Source organism: Apis cerana, linkage group LG10, assembly GCF_029169275.1.
Source record: "Apis cerana isolate GH-2021 linkage group LG10, AcerK_1.0, whole genome shotgun sequence".
NCBI classification, from domain to species: domain Eukaryota; kingdom Metazoa; phylum Arthropoda; class Insecta; order Hymenoptera; family Apidae; genus Apis; species Apis cerana.
Window position 1 is genome coordinate 6,687,373 of NC_083861.1, and position 15,325 is coordinate 6,702,697.

Sequence of the window (15,325 nt, forward strand, 5' to 3'; positions counted from 1 at the left end):
ATTATTTAATATAAAAATAATATAAAATTCTAATATTATTTAATATAAAACAATAAAATTAATTTTATAATGTGTACAAAAATAATACAAAATTTTATATTTTTATTTGATTATATTATATCATAAACTAATAATTTATTTTTTGCTAATTTATAAAAATGCAATTAATATAGTGATTTATTCTATTTTCAATACTAGTTAATTTTTGGTTACTTAGCTCTTCTAGATATTTGAAATATCTATATAATTGAATTGTGTTTTAATATTGACAAAAAATATTTTTTTTTATTTTTATAAAATTTTATAGATAATTTAATAGAAATCGATATTATAATTCAGTTCAGAGAATATGTTCATAAATTATATTTAATTTATTCAAGTCAATTATATCAAATTATATTAATCATAAATAAGAAAGTTGGTAACAAAATATCAAATGATATTTTGTCATAGAAAGCCGGTATAAAGTTTCAATATAGTATATATGAATATATTTTATGAGGATGGTGGAGGAAAGTATGATTTCGAAGATGTACGAAGAAAAGAATATTTATTTGCTATTTCGGAAAAGTTGAACTATTAGTTAAATTTTGATAAATAAATAAAAAATTATAAAATTTTATGTAAAACATATTACTTATATTGAGATCAAATACGTTCGCATGCGTATTAATTACTTCTTTTCGCAAACTCGATCGAAATACATTATCCGACAGGAGAGCACTCTTTGGGCTCCAGAAGAAAGAAAAGTTGTTGTAATGGCTGCCGTGTCATGAAATGAAGGTACCGAGCCAGTTTTGTGGTTCCACGATGGAGGAGAACTCCAGTTCTGCATCTCAAAATCATAATGGACAATTATCTAGTGGTGCAAATGTTCCATTGACAAATAATAAACATCAAGGAAATGACAATGGTACTAATGGCGATGCTAAGAATGAAAGGCCACAATACTCTATGCCTGGTATTCTACATTTTATTCAGCATGAATGGACTCGCTTTGAACTTGAAAGATCGCAATGGGAGCTTGATAAAGCAGAATTTCAGGTACTGTCTTAATTTGTCTAAGGAAAATTATCAGAATTTCTTTTATATTTTTCTTTAAAGTATTCTTTTCTTATTGTCATATCATCTGTCATGTGACAGAATGTGGTAAAAACATGATTAACTTGAAAATATATAAAACATCTCAATATAATTTGTGTATATACTTAATTAAAAAATTAATTTAATTTAAATTAAAAAATATTTTATAAGAATATTTTTCTTTTTATAATATTATATTTTAAAATTCAATATAGCAAATGTCACTTTGTATACATTGTGCATATACTCAAAAAATTATTTCAATTTAAATTAAAAAATATTTTATAAGAATATTTTTCTTTTTGTATCATATAATATTATATAATATTATGTTTTAAAGTTTAATAAAGTAAATATTAATTTATTAATATATAGAAATTATTATATTATTTTAATGAAATAAATAGTATTAGTTATTATATAAATAATATAATAAATAATATAATATTATAATTAATAAATAATATTAATATAATAGTATTTTAATTTTATATAAATTTTATGTTGTATTGTGTTATATTGTATTGTATTCTATTATATTCTGTGTATTATATTTCTATAATGTCTTTATTATAATTATTGTAATTTTTAATGTTATAAAAAAAATGTTATATTTTTCAAAAAATTTTTATGCTATAAAATTAAGACAAAAAAACAATTATTATATTATATACTATAATATATTTTATAAAATATATTTTTATCTAATTATATTAAAAGCAATTAATTTTTTAAAAATATAATTTAAAAAAATATAAGTTTATTATATTTTTATAGGCTAGGATAGCTTTTTTACAAGGAGAAAGAAAAGGTCAAGAAAGATTAAAGAATGATTTAGTAAGAAGAATAAAGATGTTAGAATATGCACTTAAACAAGAAAGGTAAGGTTTGTTTTAAATTAAAATCATAAAATAATTTTATTTTCAAAAATATTTATAATATTTTCATCATTTTTATAGAGCAAGGTATCATAAATTAAAATATGGCACTGATTTAGTAATTCAAGGGGATACAAAACCTCCTATTTATGAAGAAGGTATTTGTAATTGTCCCAATTCTGATGTTGGAGGTGGTGGTGATGGAGAAGCTCCATTTACATCTGTCAGTAATATTAGTTGGAGACAAGGCCGCCAAATTTTAAGACAGTACATAAAATATTATTTTTATAATTATTGTTCATACAATATAAAGTTCATTATGATTAATAATTTACATATAATTCTTACTTTAGATATTTACAAGAAATTGGTTATACTGATACAATAATAGACGTACGATCCAGCAGAGTAAGATCTTTACTTGGTTTAAGTAATAATACAGATTCAGAAGATATGAATACTCCTGCATTAAATGGCAATGAACCATCAAATAAACAAGCATCAGATAACAGTGATACAGGGCTTTTAAATAGTGTTCGTAGAACCTCAGAAAAAAAGGTAGAGGTAAATAATTTTTAATCATTTCATTATAATTTTTGTAAAAATTTTCAATAAAAATTTTATTGAAATAATGCTTAATTAATGTATTAATGCTGTATTAATGTAAATATTTTTAATATATCTGAATCAAATCAAATTTTTATAATATCAATTTTTTACAATAATATATCATTATAATAATATTTATATTATATTATTATAATATTTTATAATAATATTTTTTATATTTTTATGTTGGTAGCAACGATCTTCTATAGCAGAAGCAATAATATTAGATACAGAAGCAGCTGTTATGGCAAACTTTGAATTTTTGGCTAATACAGATATGGATATGGAAGAAGAGGAAGGAGATGTAGAAGATGATACTTATGATACTAATATGGATCCTAAACCAAATAAAGTAAGCAATATATTTATTTATTTTTTTATTTAATATATAATTGCATATTCATTTAAATTGAATTAATATATTGTTTTCATTTTAACTTTTAGCCACCTATGCTTTTAACAGAAGATGTTGATGCAGAAGCTGAAGAAGTATTAAATGAATTGAATCTTCTCACAGAAATTGAGGAATCACCACCTGGTTCTATTCGTTATTTATCTGAATGGAGTTAGTATTTATTTCATTTATAGTTTCAAAAATAAATTTTAATTTGATCAATATTTTAAAAAGATTGAATATTTAAAATTTAATAAATTTATAGATGCAATACATAGAGGTGCACATACAGATCCAAAACGTCTAAATGAAGAAGGTGACTCTACATTGGAATTGGGTGAATTAGAACAATTGTGTGTAAACAATGAAGCAGAAACATCATATGATGTGAGTTAAATTGATTGTTACTTGTTATTGTTGATGATAAGTTTTATATATATATATATATATATATATATATATATATATTTATAAAATTTATATCATCTATAAATACTTAATTTTATTTTTAATTTAAAATAGAATTTAGAATAAAATTTTATTTTATTTTCTTCATTATATTTTAGAATATATTAAAAATAAATATATTTTAGATGGTAGCCACTACAAAGGAAAGTTTAAGGAAAACATGGAATGCAAAGTATACATTAAGATCTCACTTTGATGCTGTTCGAGCTCTTGTCTTCCATCCCACTGATCCTGTTCTTATAACTGCAAGTGATGATCATACACTCAAATTATGGAATCTTCATAAAACTTTACCAGCAAAAAAGTAAATTATATCTTAAATTCTATATTTATATTTCTATCACTTTATAGATAAAAAAAAATTAATTCATTTGTTTCAGATCAGCTTCATTAGATGTAGAACCATTATATACATTCAGATCACATACAGGTCCTGTATTATGTTTAGCTATGTGTAGTACAGGAAGTCAATGCTATAGTGGTGGTTTAGATGGTATGATTCATTGTTGGACACTTCCATCAGCCAATATAGATCCATATGACTCCTATGAACCAAGTGTCCTTAGCCAAACATTAAAAGGACATACAAATGCAGTTTGGGGTTTAAGCATGTATCAACTTCGATCACAATTATTATCAATCAGTGCTGATGGAACTGTAAAATTATGGAGTCCACAAAGTAAATCACCATTACTTCATACATATGTTTCTGAACAAGGTATATTTTTTTAATGTATTATATATATATTATATATATTATAATTTTATAAACTCACTATTAAAATTTTTTTTTTCTTTTACAGATGGAATACCATCATCAGTAGATTTCATTAGGGACGAGTCAAATAAATTAGTTGTAGCTTATGATAGAGCTTGTGTGGTATTTGATACGGAAACAGGCGAAAGCGTAGCTCGTCTTGAGGCTAACGAAACAAAAGGAGTAAATCGTGTCGTGGCGCATCCTACATTACCACTTGTTGTTGCAGCACATGAAGATCGACATATTCGATTTTACGATCATCGATCAGCTACTCTTGCTCATGCTATGGTTGCTCATTTGGATGCAGTTACTAGTCTTGCAGTAGATCCTCATGGTTTATATTTACTTTCAGGAAGTAAGTAACAGCAAATTAAAATAAATTAAAAAAAATTAAATAATTATATGAGTAAATTATAATATTTAATTTTTTATTTTTAGGTCATGATTGCAGTATAAGATTATGGAATATGGATAATAAAACTTGTGTTCAAGAAATAACAGCACACCGTAAAAAATTTGATGAAAGTATTTTAGATGTAGCATTTCATCCTTCACGACCTTTTATAGCAAGTGCAGGGGCTGATGCTCTTGCCAAAGTGTATGTGTGAAATGTAAATTAAGATACACATTTCTATTACCAACATACATCAAATGGAACAGATTTTATACTCATTCTTTCTAGATAGTTTTACTTATACATGTTACACTTCCAATTTTGTTGTAACTTATATTGCTCTACCATTTGAAATATCACTTTAGGAAATCAAATTGAGCGTATAGATATCCATGTTACGAAACCAAAATTTGCACATAACCTTTATCCGCAACTCTTTATTAAAAAAGTAATTTCAAATACAGAATGTTTCAGTTTTTAGATGATAACATTAATATATTCTATAAGTTTAAATAAGAAAAAAATATTATATAAAAATAGATCATTTAATACTTTATTAAAAAATATTAAAAGAATAAAATTAATGATATTTATATATGATTTTTTATGCAAATTATATTTATTATTTGAAATCAAATTAATATTAATATTCAATTTCAAAATTCTTACTTTAATGAAACTTTAATTACATTTAGTAACATGACAGTTGGAAATGATTTATTTCTGTATCATGTTATAGTAAGTAAATTACATGTTCATTTTATTTATGTTTCGCATTTTTGTAATAATTTTTTAATAAAATGTTAAATGATCTATGTTTATATAACATTTTTTTTTATTTAGATTCAAAACATATTAATAAAATTTGACATCTAAAAATTAAAACATTCTATATAAATGCTGCTTATTGATAAAATTTCCTCTAAGTAGCAATATTGGGATAGCGGAAGGGGTCTGTCTTGTAGTATATTAGTTAATATAGTTCTGGTAATTAGATGATAAAATACCCCTTACCCAGAATCCAGGAAGCACACTGCCGCAGTAGCATAATATTTATCCCTATGTTAACTATTTATTACCAATATTACAGTTACTGTTGCACAGCTACTGGAGATTAAGACGTACTACGCGAGAATGAAGTTGTCCTACATCAATTAGTCTCCCATTATATGATTTTTATGCTACCTTATATATTTATCGAGGTAGGTATATAATAACAACAAAAAGCAACAACAACAATAATAATAATAATAACCGTAATAAGTTAATTATAATGTAAGAGACATAATATTAATAACAGTAAATTATAACTGTGTGTTTCTCTGTAATATATTGTATTTAAAAATAGATGAACTGTGTAACGTACTATAATGAACATGTTTTTATTAAAATTTAATTCCATTTCTATTATTTTTTTCCTTCAACAAATCTAAATATATAAATTATAATTATAAGAAACAAAATTAAAATATTGAAATAAAATTTATTCAATTTTATTAATTAATAAATAAACACAAAATATGATTTGTAGATCTCATAAGAAATTTAAGCGAAATTTAGTATCTATATTTTATTGAAAAAATAAGACAAAATTATTTTTTGAGATTTTATTAAGTATTAATATATAAAATTTTACTTTATCGATATATTTATATCTTTATAATGTCTGAAGTATATTATTTTTTAAATTATAACTTGTATGTATGTACATATATATATATATATATATAATACTCTGACTGTCCAATCAAAATGAGGTAAAATTATCATATATATATATATCATATATTACATATACATAAATATAGTGTGTATAAAGAATATCTATAAATTATCACGTTGATCAGCTGAGAGAATATTTTCAATATAGTTGTAACGAGTTATCTGTCGTATATATAACATTATAAATTTATATATTATAAAAAATGTATAGTATATATGGAGTAAATTAAAATACATGTTTTTCAGTAATTTTAAATATATTTTGAAAGGTATAATTTATTAAGTAAATTAAAATTCAGAATCTAAAAATAATAAAATGTTATGTATATTTTAATAAAATATATATTAACTTTTTTTTATTAAGAAACATCAATATTTATTTATGAGTGAAACATTTATAAGATATAAATTGAATTCCGTTAAATGTTCATATAGGTTATGTGATTATGATTCTTAAAGTACATCTAAATTTTTTGTTCATAAATATTAAAAAGTGGTATGTTTGTTGCGCTTTATAAGCGTCAATATTATATAAAAAATTAAGAATGGAACGAAATGGCGCGAGAGAAATGGAAGAACGAATGTGCATAAGAGATACTGGAAAAACACTGAAAAAATATGGTAGTACAGCTAAACATATTACAAGAAATGAAAATTTATTAAAACATACTGTATCAACAACTGATACTCTTCAAGGAATTGCTCTAAAATATGGAGTTACAGTATATATTTTATTTTTTAAAATAAATATATGAAAATGTATATTTCATATATCTTATTTTTTTAGACTGAACAAATAAGAAGAGTGAACAGATTATGGGCTTCTGATAGTTTATTCTTACGGGAACATTTATTTATTCCTATTAATCCAGAAAGTCCATTATCATTAGATAATACTGAAGAAATTGAACATAATATAGTTCAAAATGTAATATTTGTTTATATAAATATAAATAACAAATTATTATTTAATATTGTATAATATGTAAAATATATTTTTAGGTTTCTAGTCCATCTTCAATAACATCATCTATAGATGATGATAGTTCAGTTAATGATTTTTTAGCTAAAATGGATTCTTCAATAGCCAATGTTAAAAAAGAAGTTAAACGTACTCAGGGGAATAGTGAGTAAGTTATTTACTAATAATTAATCAGTATCAATTATTAATAGTTTTGCATTTATACTTCAAAAAAATTTCTTATATAAATTTATTAATGAATTATATTTTAGATTTTGCACTGAGGATAATGATGTTTATGTACAATCACATAGAACATCTTCTAAATTACGTAATTCGTTTCCTATAACTTCAAATATATATACAGTACCATCTGCTTCAGAATCATTAAGACCATCTTCTAGTGACATGCATAACTTTCCAACTGCTGTAGTTATGACTCAGGGTAGAAAAGTGAAAACATCATTACAAAGACTTCAACAACAGCAAGATGAAATATTCCAGTTGTAGCAATCAAATTTTATTGGACTGTAATATATTTAACACTGACAGTGACATTAAAAAGTTTGAACAAAAGATATATTGAATACTGAATAATATATTGGAAATAGTAGAAAGCTATTTCATATTTAAAATTGGTTGATCCAATATTAATGTAAGTTGTATTTATTTTTTTTTTTTTTCATAAATTTTTTATTATATTTTAAACACATACTACAAATATTAGAAATATTTATATAAAATAATATTTATTATTTCTATTCTTGTAGTCTGAATATCATCAATGGATCAACATAACTCTCATATTGTCCAAGCATATTTTTAAAATTGTTCAAATAATATTTCTTAGTAAACCATATGTGCCTTTAATCCAAGTTGATTGTGTATTTCTGTTATTTTTATAAAATATATACATATTTTATGTTATATCTAAAATATTAAGCTTATATGATTTCTTTCTATAAATTAAATTTCATCAATTTTATTATGAGTAATATTTACTATTAGAATTCTTTATTCTAATTTTAATTTTATTAAACATAAATTTATAATTCACTTATATTTCTTTTGTGGTCTCAATTATATCAGATGAGTAATTTTTATAGAAATTATAAATTATTAATATTAACATAATTAAATATTATATTCTATAATATTATATTATAATAATATTATATTCTATTATATTCTATAATTCTAAATTAGTCTTCCTTATCAAATTTATATTATTTATTTATGTAATTTATTTTGTTTTTAAAAATATTGTTAAATTAATATAAAATTAATTTAATAAAATATAAAAAATAAATAAATACAGCTTGGATAATAAACTGCGCGTTTATGTAAAAAAATTATTTAATTATTTTAGTAATAATGCGAAATATTAAAATAATATGAATGCTCAATTTTTAGTTACAACTATATGATATTTATAATTCGCTATCAAAAATTTTTATTATAAAATAGAATCAAGGACATTATTGCGTGAGAATTGTATATAATGCACAAATGAATTTAATATATTAAATTCATATTGAAATATTAATAAAATTAATTAATATAAATTTAAAATATAAATTTTTGTTTTAAAATTATTAAAATTTTTGAAATTTTTGAAATATTGACAAATTATTCTATTTAAAAAAGAAAAAGTAATAAATATTAAAATATTATATTAATTACATGTATATAAATTATTTGTAATTATTTTTAAAATTATATAAATTTATCATTGATGCAATTAATCAAGATTTTATTATAGAAGAAAATACAGTACCTGTTAATATTATCTATGATTAATATTTTATTCCTTGTTATGTTAATAATATTATTTCCTAATATTAAATATTATAATGCGTTTTATTATTATTAATATATTATTTGTATTATGTTACTATATTATGTATTGTGTAAGAATAACTATAAATTACTAATTATGATAAAAGAATTAAAATTCAATAAATAAATAATAAATTTATTTTGAAGTGACATAATATACAGAAAGAAATTTTACAATTTATATTAAATACATATATTGTATGGTCTAAGTAATTTTTTTCATTTTGTTATGAATACATAACAATCAATTTAAGTCATTTTTAATGCTATGCATTAATGATTAATCATGGATATTTTAAGATTTATTTAATATATGTGATATAATTTATTAATTATAACATAAAATAATTGTGTTATATATAAAATGATACACATTTAATATTTATTTTAAGTTCACGTACGTATATAATATATGTATAATATATATATATATATGGTGTGTGTGTGTGTGTGTGTGTGTGTGTGCGCGCGCGCGTGTGTGTATTAAGAAATATTCAACTGTTATAAATATAAAATAATTATTTGTTAATAAAGTAATTTACAAATATATAATAAAGAATATTTAAAGTAAATATTTTTTGTAAATGAATTAATAACTTAACAATTACAAAAAAAAATTTTTTTGCATATTTGCATATTCTTAAAAATTAAGTTAAATAAGAATTAATAATTAATAATCATATTTATGTTTATACATATACAAATACATATTTGCCCATTCAATAACTATTTTATGCAAAGTATACAAATATAAGAAATCGCAGAATATATGAACAATATCTGAACAATATTTTAGTTTAATATTATATGAATGCAATATATTTACATTATTTATATATTAATATATAGTTTGAATTATCTTAAGCAATTTTTGAATATCTGTTATTTATTTAAAATTGTTATTTTTTATTTATTTATGAAGAATAATATAGAATTCAGATTCTAATACTTTCCTATACTTCCTATCTTCCTATCTTCTATATTTTTTAAAATCTGATTTTTAAGCATTATATTTAAGATCAATAAAAAGATGAATTATTTAAAATAAATTAGAATTATTTGGAAAAGAAAAATATATCTACTTTGCTATTAGTTATTTTGATTGGAAGTGTTATAAATTTATTACAATTACATTTTAATCCATTTACGAAATTAAATGTACCTATTCGATTATTACAATTTGGACAATGTAATCTACCCTTTGTCCAAGATTCCTGTAAAAGATGAATATTATATAGGTTATAGGTAAAAATTTTATTATAAAATTTGTACATATATTTTCATTGATGTAATTTTTATTTTTTGGTACAATAAAACTTTTTTTTAATAATATAATTTAGAAGAAACTTTACTTGGTTTATAGTATGTTCAACCCATTTAGGTAATTTTTCCACTGATATATATGAACAAGATTCAAAATTATTTGTTTCACATCCAACATCAGTAAGATTTTTTTTTATTTCATTATGAGAAGTAAATAAAGAAATACATTCTTTATTAAAAAGATTTTTTCTACAATGTTTACACTTCACTTCCATCGCCTATAAAAAAATATTTTAAATAATATATTATATATTAAATATATTTATTTAATTTTTTCATTTATTATTATTATTATTATTATTATTATTATCATTACTCGATTTATTTTGATATAGAAATAAAAATTAAAGTTTAGAGGTTATAAAAATACGTAAAATAAAAATTATAATAAAATTTAAAAAAAAAAATTAAAAATTACATTAGAAAATACTAAAAAATAAATTAATATGTATTTAAAGTTAATATAAAAATAATATTTAAAATTATAAAATATACAAAATTTACGTTTTTTTACTTCATATAACTACAATTCACGTAGTTTCACGTTTCACGTTTCTTTAATTTAACCTTATAACCATATGTTTTTAAAAATAAATTATTTAATATTTTTATAAAATAAATAATATCACATATATCTTAAAATAATTATCACATATATTTTATTTATAGAAAATATTTTAATTCTATATTTTATTTCTATATTAATATACCTTAATTTAAATTTTTATGTTTTCATATTGATATATTTTATATTAAAAATACATAATTCTATATAAAATATTTCATGTATGTTTTATGTTTAATATATTTTGTTTTAGATTACATCAATTATAACATTAAATGAATAAATTAATGAAAAAATAATAAAAAAAATAATATATATATAAAAAAAAAGTATATATGTACATGTACAAAAATTATAATAATTTTATACATATACCTTTAATAACACAAAATTTAATCTTCACCTGCTGGAATAGCATCTTCTAATCTTTTAATAAATTTAACACGCAATTCAGTTACATTATCATTTTTTAGTTGGTCTTGTACAAACCAACAAGCAATTTCCATTTGTACCATTTCACAAGCACCTCTTAATACTCCAATTAATACATTACAATATTTTAAATTTAAACAATGATCTGGTAATTCAACAAATTCTGTTAATGGATTTGCTTCAAAACATAAAGAAAATTCATCACCAGCAGCACTCCAATTTGTAATTGTTGGTGTTATTCCCAAAAATATTTTAAAACCAGTTTGTATTTTTTCGGCTGTATCCCGAAAATCATAACATCGTCCAGATCCAGTTCGAGCTAAGAAATCTTCTATTAAACGAATACCCATATTGTAACCCATTCTTTCTAATTGTTTATTTACATCTTCTATATTTTCATAATCTTTTAATAATTGAGCTACTAATGCTCCATATGTCAATGTAAACAATTCTGAATTCTGAAATATATAATTTTACATAAATTTATTTCATATTTAAACAAATGTTCACTTTAGTTTGAAATTTTATATATTATTTCTAACCTCATTCTTAAAACATATAATATATAGTCTCTAATATATAAACAGAATAAAATTTAAAAATATATTATTTAAATATTTTATAAAAATTAATATAATACATAAAATACTTACAACTTTTTTCGAATCAAGTTTCGTACTTGTTCGTGACATATTTATATACACGATCGTTCAATCGCTTATGGTTGATAATGTCGCCATTTAATTAATTTATTATTAAATTATTTTAACTTATTTGACTATTTACGAATAATTATAAAGATAACTTTCATATTATTAATTTTTTAAATATTCAAAAAAATATTAATATAATATATTATAATAAAATAAAATTGTAAATACTATTCATATCTGAATATACATATATTTTTTTGTAAGTACATCAAATAAATATAATAAATAAAAAATTAATATTAAAAATATTTCTTTAAATATTATTTATTATAAAATATATAATATCTTGTTATATAATATACAATTGTAAATATTTCATCTTATCTTAATTATTAAAGTTTAAATTTTCTTAACATTCTATTCATAATACAAAGAAAATATAAATATTACATGTTTATATGTTTTGAAATTGAAAACTTAACATAGGACGGAGTCCTCAAACTGATCTTTGGGCTATTATATAAAGTATTAATGTATTATTAATGTTTAATTGATATTGTTATTTAGAAGTCTCCCATGGCTGCTATAATATTATATAATGCTGTTCTTGCATCATTTTTTTCAAATACGCTTAAAACTTCCATTGCTTTTTGTGAATGTCTTTTTTGTAATTGTTTTGTTAATTCAATTCCAGGACCACTCATAACAATTTTATGAATCTATATATTATATTTTCAAAATTATTAACTTCATGAATAAAAAAATTATTATAAATATTTATATTTAATATGTTTACCTTAGCATAATCTACATTATTTACACATTCCAAACCTTTATCAATTTCTATTAAAATTGATGGATCATGTTCAATATGAAACATAATGGGTGCAGAACACAGATTAAATGTTATATTTTGATCTTTTGTATTAAATGGGCCTAAATCTAAACAAGCTTGCCAAGCCAATGCTAAATGTTTTCCAAAATTGTAACCTTGTTCTTGTATTTCATTGCTATGTCCTGCTAATTTTAATGTACCTTTACAAGATTTTCCTAGTAAAGCACCAGCACTTAAAACATTTCTAAGAGTCCATTCCTTTACTGCATAATCTTTACGATTTTCAGGTGGTATAGAAGGTAAAGGATTATTTTGATTATCTCTGCGGCCTACAAATTCTGCCTCTGCTAAATCTCTTACAGCACTTGACATTAATTCTACAATCTAAATATAATATATATAAATTATATATAAATATAAATATAATATAATATAATAATATATATAATAATATATAAATTTATGAATTGATAAAAAAATAAATTTATATAAATCAAAATATAATTTAAAATTTTTATACTTACATCTTGATTGCGAAGATTTGCTAATTCAGCACAAGAGTTTGCTAATAAATAATCTCCACTTAACAATGCAATTTTATTACCAAAATTCATGTCATTTAACTCAGATGTTTCTAAATAAACATCAGATCCTATATTTACTAATCCTTTATGAACAAGATGACTAGTACGTATCATTTCAGTTACTTCTGCTAAAGCTCGTTGACTAAATCACAATTTATTTAAAATTATTTTTATTTCAAATTTATAATTTGATTTAAAATTTAAAATTTATAATTTTATAATTTTATATAATACCTATGAAGAACACCTGCTGCTTTATCTTCTTCTATATCATCTACACCTAAATGACCAGCAGCTTTTGAAATTAATAATACAATAAGACCCCATGCTTGCATATTATTGCGTCCATTATAAATAATACTTCTATAATAAATTAGGATAAGTGTTAATATATAAATATATAAAAATTAATTTCATTATTTATAAAAAATATATTTAAAAAATATTTACTTAGCTGTTTTTAACAAAGGATGATTAGATCCTACTAATTTCCTTAAATGTAAAGCTACATTTGCTATTTCATCACTTAAAAGCCATCGTAAACTTAAAAATGATGTTGGGTATCCAACAATTTTTTCTGCTTCTGAAACAGCTCTATTCCAATCTGGCTTTTGACTTCCTGTAAGTTTTGCTTCGACTTTATTCAATTTATGTAAATGGAATTTGTTTTGTACAGAAATATGCACATTTTTTTGTTTTTCACAATATATATTATAATCATTGCATAAAATTGCTCTAGTTATATTTCCATTTCTCAATAAAGTAAATACAATTTTGTTCGTAAACATTTTTGTATTGCACACACCCAAAAAATTTGTTTTCTCTCATCAACATCAGATTTACATTCAACAGGTATAAAGTACATGGTTAACGTCACAAGCTTTCACTTTTGACCTTATTCTCGAAGAATATAATACATCTTCTAGTCCAAAAATTATTAATTTTTTATTATGAAAAATCACTAAACACAATATATTTTAATATATTTGCTTAGTATTTTCACATATACTATAATAAGTTTTGAAATATTCATTAATTTAAATAATTTTTTAAAAGAAAATTTATTAAACTATAAAATTATAATACAATCATAATCTATATTATGTTCACTGAATCGAAGTTACTAGACATAAATAATATCATATTATAAAATTTATCATGTTAAAATATTCAACAATCAGCATTGTCTTCATAATTTTGATAAATGAAATAAAAAATTATTTTTTGAATATTAATTTATTTGAAATTATTCAGTATTAATAACATAATAATAAAAATAAAAATTCATAAATATAAATTATTTTTATAAAAATAAATAATATGATAAAAGTTGATATCAATGAATAATAATATATTTTTATAATGATTGTATAATTAATATCAACATTTTATGCATTTATAAAAAAACACTTATATGAAATTTAAGTTTATATAAAATTACGTTTTAACAATTTGTATATCAAATAGAAATATAATTATATACAAAATTTTATATATCCATTTTATATATAGTTCCATGTAAATATAATATTATGTTTTTGTCTAACTTTTTTTAAATAAACATTAAAGTTATTAAAATTATGTAATTTAGTATTCATATAAATGTAAAATATAATATAATTTAATGAAAAATAAAAAGAATATATATTATTATAAACATACAATTTTTTGATTAATTTTATATATATATATATATATATATATATATAATATATAAACTTTAATAATATATATAAAAAAATAATCTTAATTATCTGAATTCAATGATTATTAGAATTTAATTATTTACAGTTATAAATTTTATATTTTTATAGATTAAACAATT

At 20.7% G+C, this 15,325-nt stretch overlaps 4 protein-coding genes across 7 annotated transcripts; 2 read left to right on the forward strand and 2 right to left on the reverse strand.

Annotated features, from left to right (window-relative positions):
* The first annotated feature begins 481 nt into the window (after nucleotides 1-481).
* Nucleotides 482-5,982, forward strand: LOC108001199 (striatin-3). Of its 2 annotated transcripts, none has more exons than XM_017062104.3 (12): nucleotides 482-1,044; nucleotides 1,861-1,964; nucleotides 2,043-2,228; nucleotides 2,315-2,525; nucleotides 2,764-2,922; nucleotides 3,015-3,135; nucleotides 3,230-3,351; nucleotides 3,558-3,736; nucleotides 3,813-4,150; nucleotides 4,236-4,547; nucleotides 4,631-4,790; nucleotides 5,677-5,982. In XM_017062104.3, exons 1-12 carry the CDS (start codon nucleotides 778-780, stop codon nucleotides 5,702-5,704), a joined length of 2,187 nt encoding a protein of 728 aa, XP_016917593.1. In that variant the 5' UTR covers nucleotides 482-777; the 3' UTR covers nucleotides 5,705-5,982. The 2 variants fall into 2 exon arrangements, with proteins under 2 accessions (XP_016917593.1, XP_016917594.1); XM_017062105.3 differs by having other exon boundaries at nucleotides 483-1,044; nucleotides 2,315-2,519.
* Nucleotides 5,983-6,385: 403 nt separating this feature from the next.
* LOC108001202 (lysM and putative peptidoglycan-binding domain-containing protein 2) lies at nucleotides 6,386-9,247 on the forward strand. 2 transcript variants are annotated; one of them, XR_009831615.1, is made up of 6 exons: nucleotides 6,398-6,577; nucleotides 6,744-7,030; nucleotides 7,096-7,236; nucleotides 7,311-7,438; nucleotides 7,542-7,924; nucleotides 8,040-9,247. XR_009831615.1 is itself a non-coding variant. In XM_062080992.1 (5 exons), exons 2-5 carry the CDS (start codon nucleotides 6,854-6,856, stop codon nucleotides 7,777-7,779), a joined length of 684 nt encoding a protein of 227 aa, XP_061936976.1. In that variant the 5' UTR covers nucleotides 6,386-6,577; nucleotides 6,744-6,853; the 3' UTR covers nucleotides 7,780-9,247. The 2 variants fall into 2 exon arrangements, 1 of the variants encoding a protein (XP_061936976.1); XM_062080992.1 differs by having other exon boundaries at nucleotides 6,386-6,577; nucleotides 7,542-9,247.
* Nucleotides 9,248-10,385: 1,138 nt separating this feature from the next.
* Nucleotides 10,386-12,346, reverse strand: LOC108001204 (trafficking protein particle complex subunit 3). Of its 2 annotated transcripts, none has more exons than XR_009831616.1 (3): nucleotides 12,082-12,346; nucleotides 10,936-11,886; nucleotides 10,386-10,649 (listed from the first exon to the last, which is right to left on the reverse strand). XR_009831616.1 is itself a non-coding variant. In XM_017062109.3 (3 exons), exons 1-2 carry the CDS (start codon nucleotides 12,118-12,120, stop codon nucleotides 11,389-11,391), a joined length of 537 nt encoding a protein of 178 aa, XP_016917598.1. In that variant the 5' UTR covers nucleotides 12,121-12,346; the 3' UTR covers nucleotides 10,386-10,649; nucleotides 11,372-11,388. The 2 variants fall into 2 exon arrangements, 1 of the variants encoding a protein (XP_016917598.1); XM_017062109.3 differs by having other exon boundaries at nucleotides 11,372-11,886.
* A 43-nt stretch (nucleotides 12,347-12,389) lies between these two features.
* LOC108001200 (all trans-polyprenyl-diphosphate synthase PDSS2) lies at nucleotides 12,390-14,940 on the reverse strand. The gene is made up of 5 exons (XM_017062106.3): nucleotides 13,951-14,940; nucleotides 13,735-13,863; nucleotides 13,441-13,642; nucleotides 12,878-13,300; nucleotides 12,390-12,800 (listed from the first exon to the last, which is right to left on the reverse strand). Exons 1-5 carry the CDS (start codon nucleotides 14,286-14,288, stop codon nucleotides 12,645-12,647), a joined length of 1,248 nt encoding a protein of 415 aa, XP_016917595.1. The 5' UTR covers nucleotides 14,289-14,940; the 3' UTR covers nucleotides 12,390-12,644.
* Nucleotides 14,941-15,325: the final 385 nt, after the last annotated feature.

What these genes read in the sequence shown, in the direction of transcription:
- LOC108001200 (XM_017062106.3), bottom strand. Translation starts at nt 14,288, where the DNA reads ATGTTTACGAACAAAATTGTATTTACTTTATTGAGAAATGGAAATATA. An exon ending in CCTTTGTTAAAAACAGCTAA is followed by an intron (nt 13,864 to 13,950) that starts GTAAATATTTTT and finishes AATTTATTATAG; the next exon opens with AAGTATTATTTATAATGGAC. An exon ending in CAAATCTTCGCAATCAAGAT is followed by an intron (nt 13,301 to 13,440) that starts GTAAGTATAAAA and finishes TATTATATTTAG; the next exon opens with ATTGTAGAATTAATGTCAAG.
- LOC108001199 (XM_017062104.3), top strand. Translation starts at nt 778, where the DNA reads ATGAAGGTACCGAGCCAGTTTTGTGGTTCCACGATGGAGGAGAACTCC. An exon ending in TTGATAAAGCAGAATTTCAG is followed by an intron (nt 1,045 to 1,860) that starts GTACTGTCTTAA and finishes ATATTTTTATAG; the next exon opens with GCTAGGATAGCTTTTTTACA. An exon ending in TGGATCCTAAACCAAATAAA is followed by an intron (nt 2,923 to 3,014) that starts GTAAGCAATATA and finishes TTTAACTTTTAG; the next exon opens with CCACCTATGCTTTTAACAGA.
- LOC108001202 (XM_062080992.1), top strand. Translation starts at nt 6,854, where the DNA reads ATGGAACGAAATGGCGCGAGAGAAATGGAAGAACGAATGTGCATAAGA. An exon ending in AACATAATATAGTTCAAAAT is followed by an intron (nt 7,237 to 7,310) that starts GTAATATTTGTT and finishes ATATATTTTTAG; the next exon opens with GTTTCTAGTCCATCTTCAAT. An exon ending in CGTACTCAGGGGAATAGTGA is followed by an intron (nt 7,439 to 7,541) that starts GTAAGTTATTTA and finishes ATTATATTTTAG; the next exon opens with ATTTTGCACTGAGGATAATG.
- LOC108001204 (XM_017062109.3), bottom strand. Translation starts at nt 12,120, where the DNA reads ATGTCACGAACAAGTACGAAACTTGATTCGAAAAAAGTT. An exon ending in AACTTGATTCGAAAAAAGTT is followed by an intron (nt 11,887 to 12,081) that starts GTAAGTATTTTA and finishes TATATATTTCAG; the next exon opens with AATTCAGAATTGTTTACATT.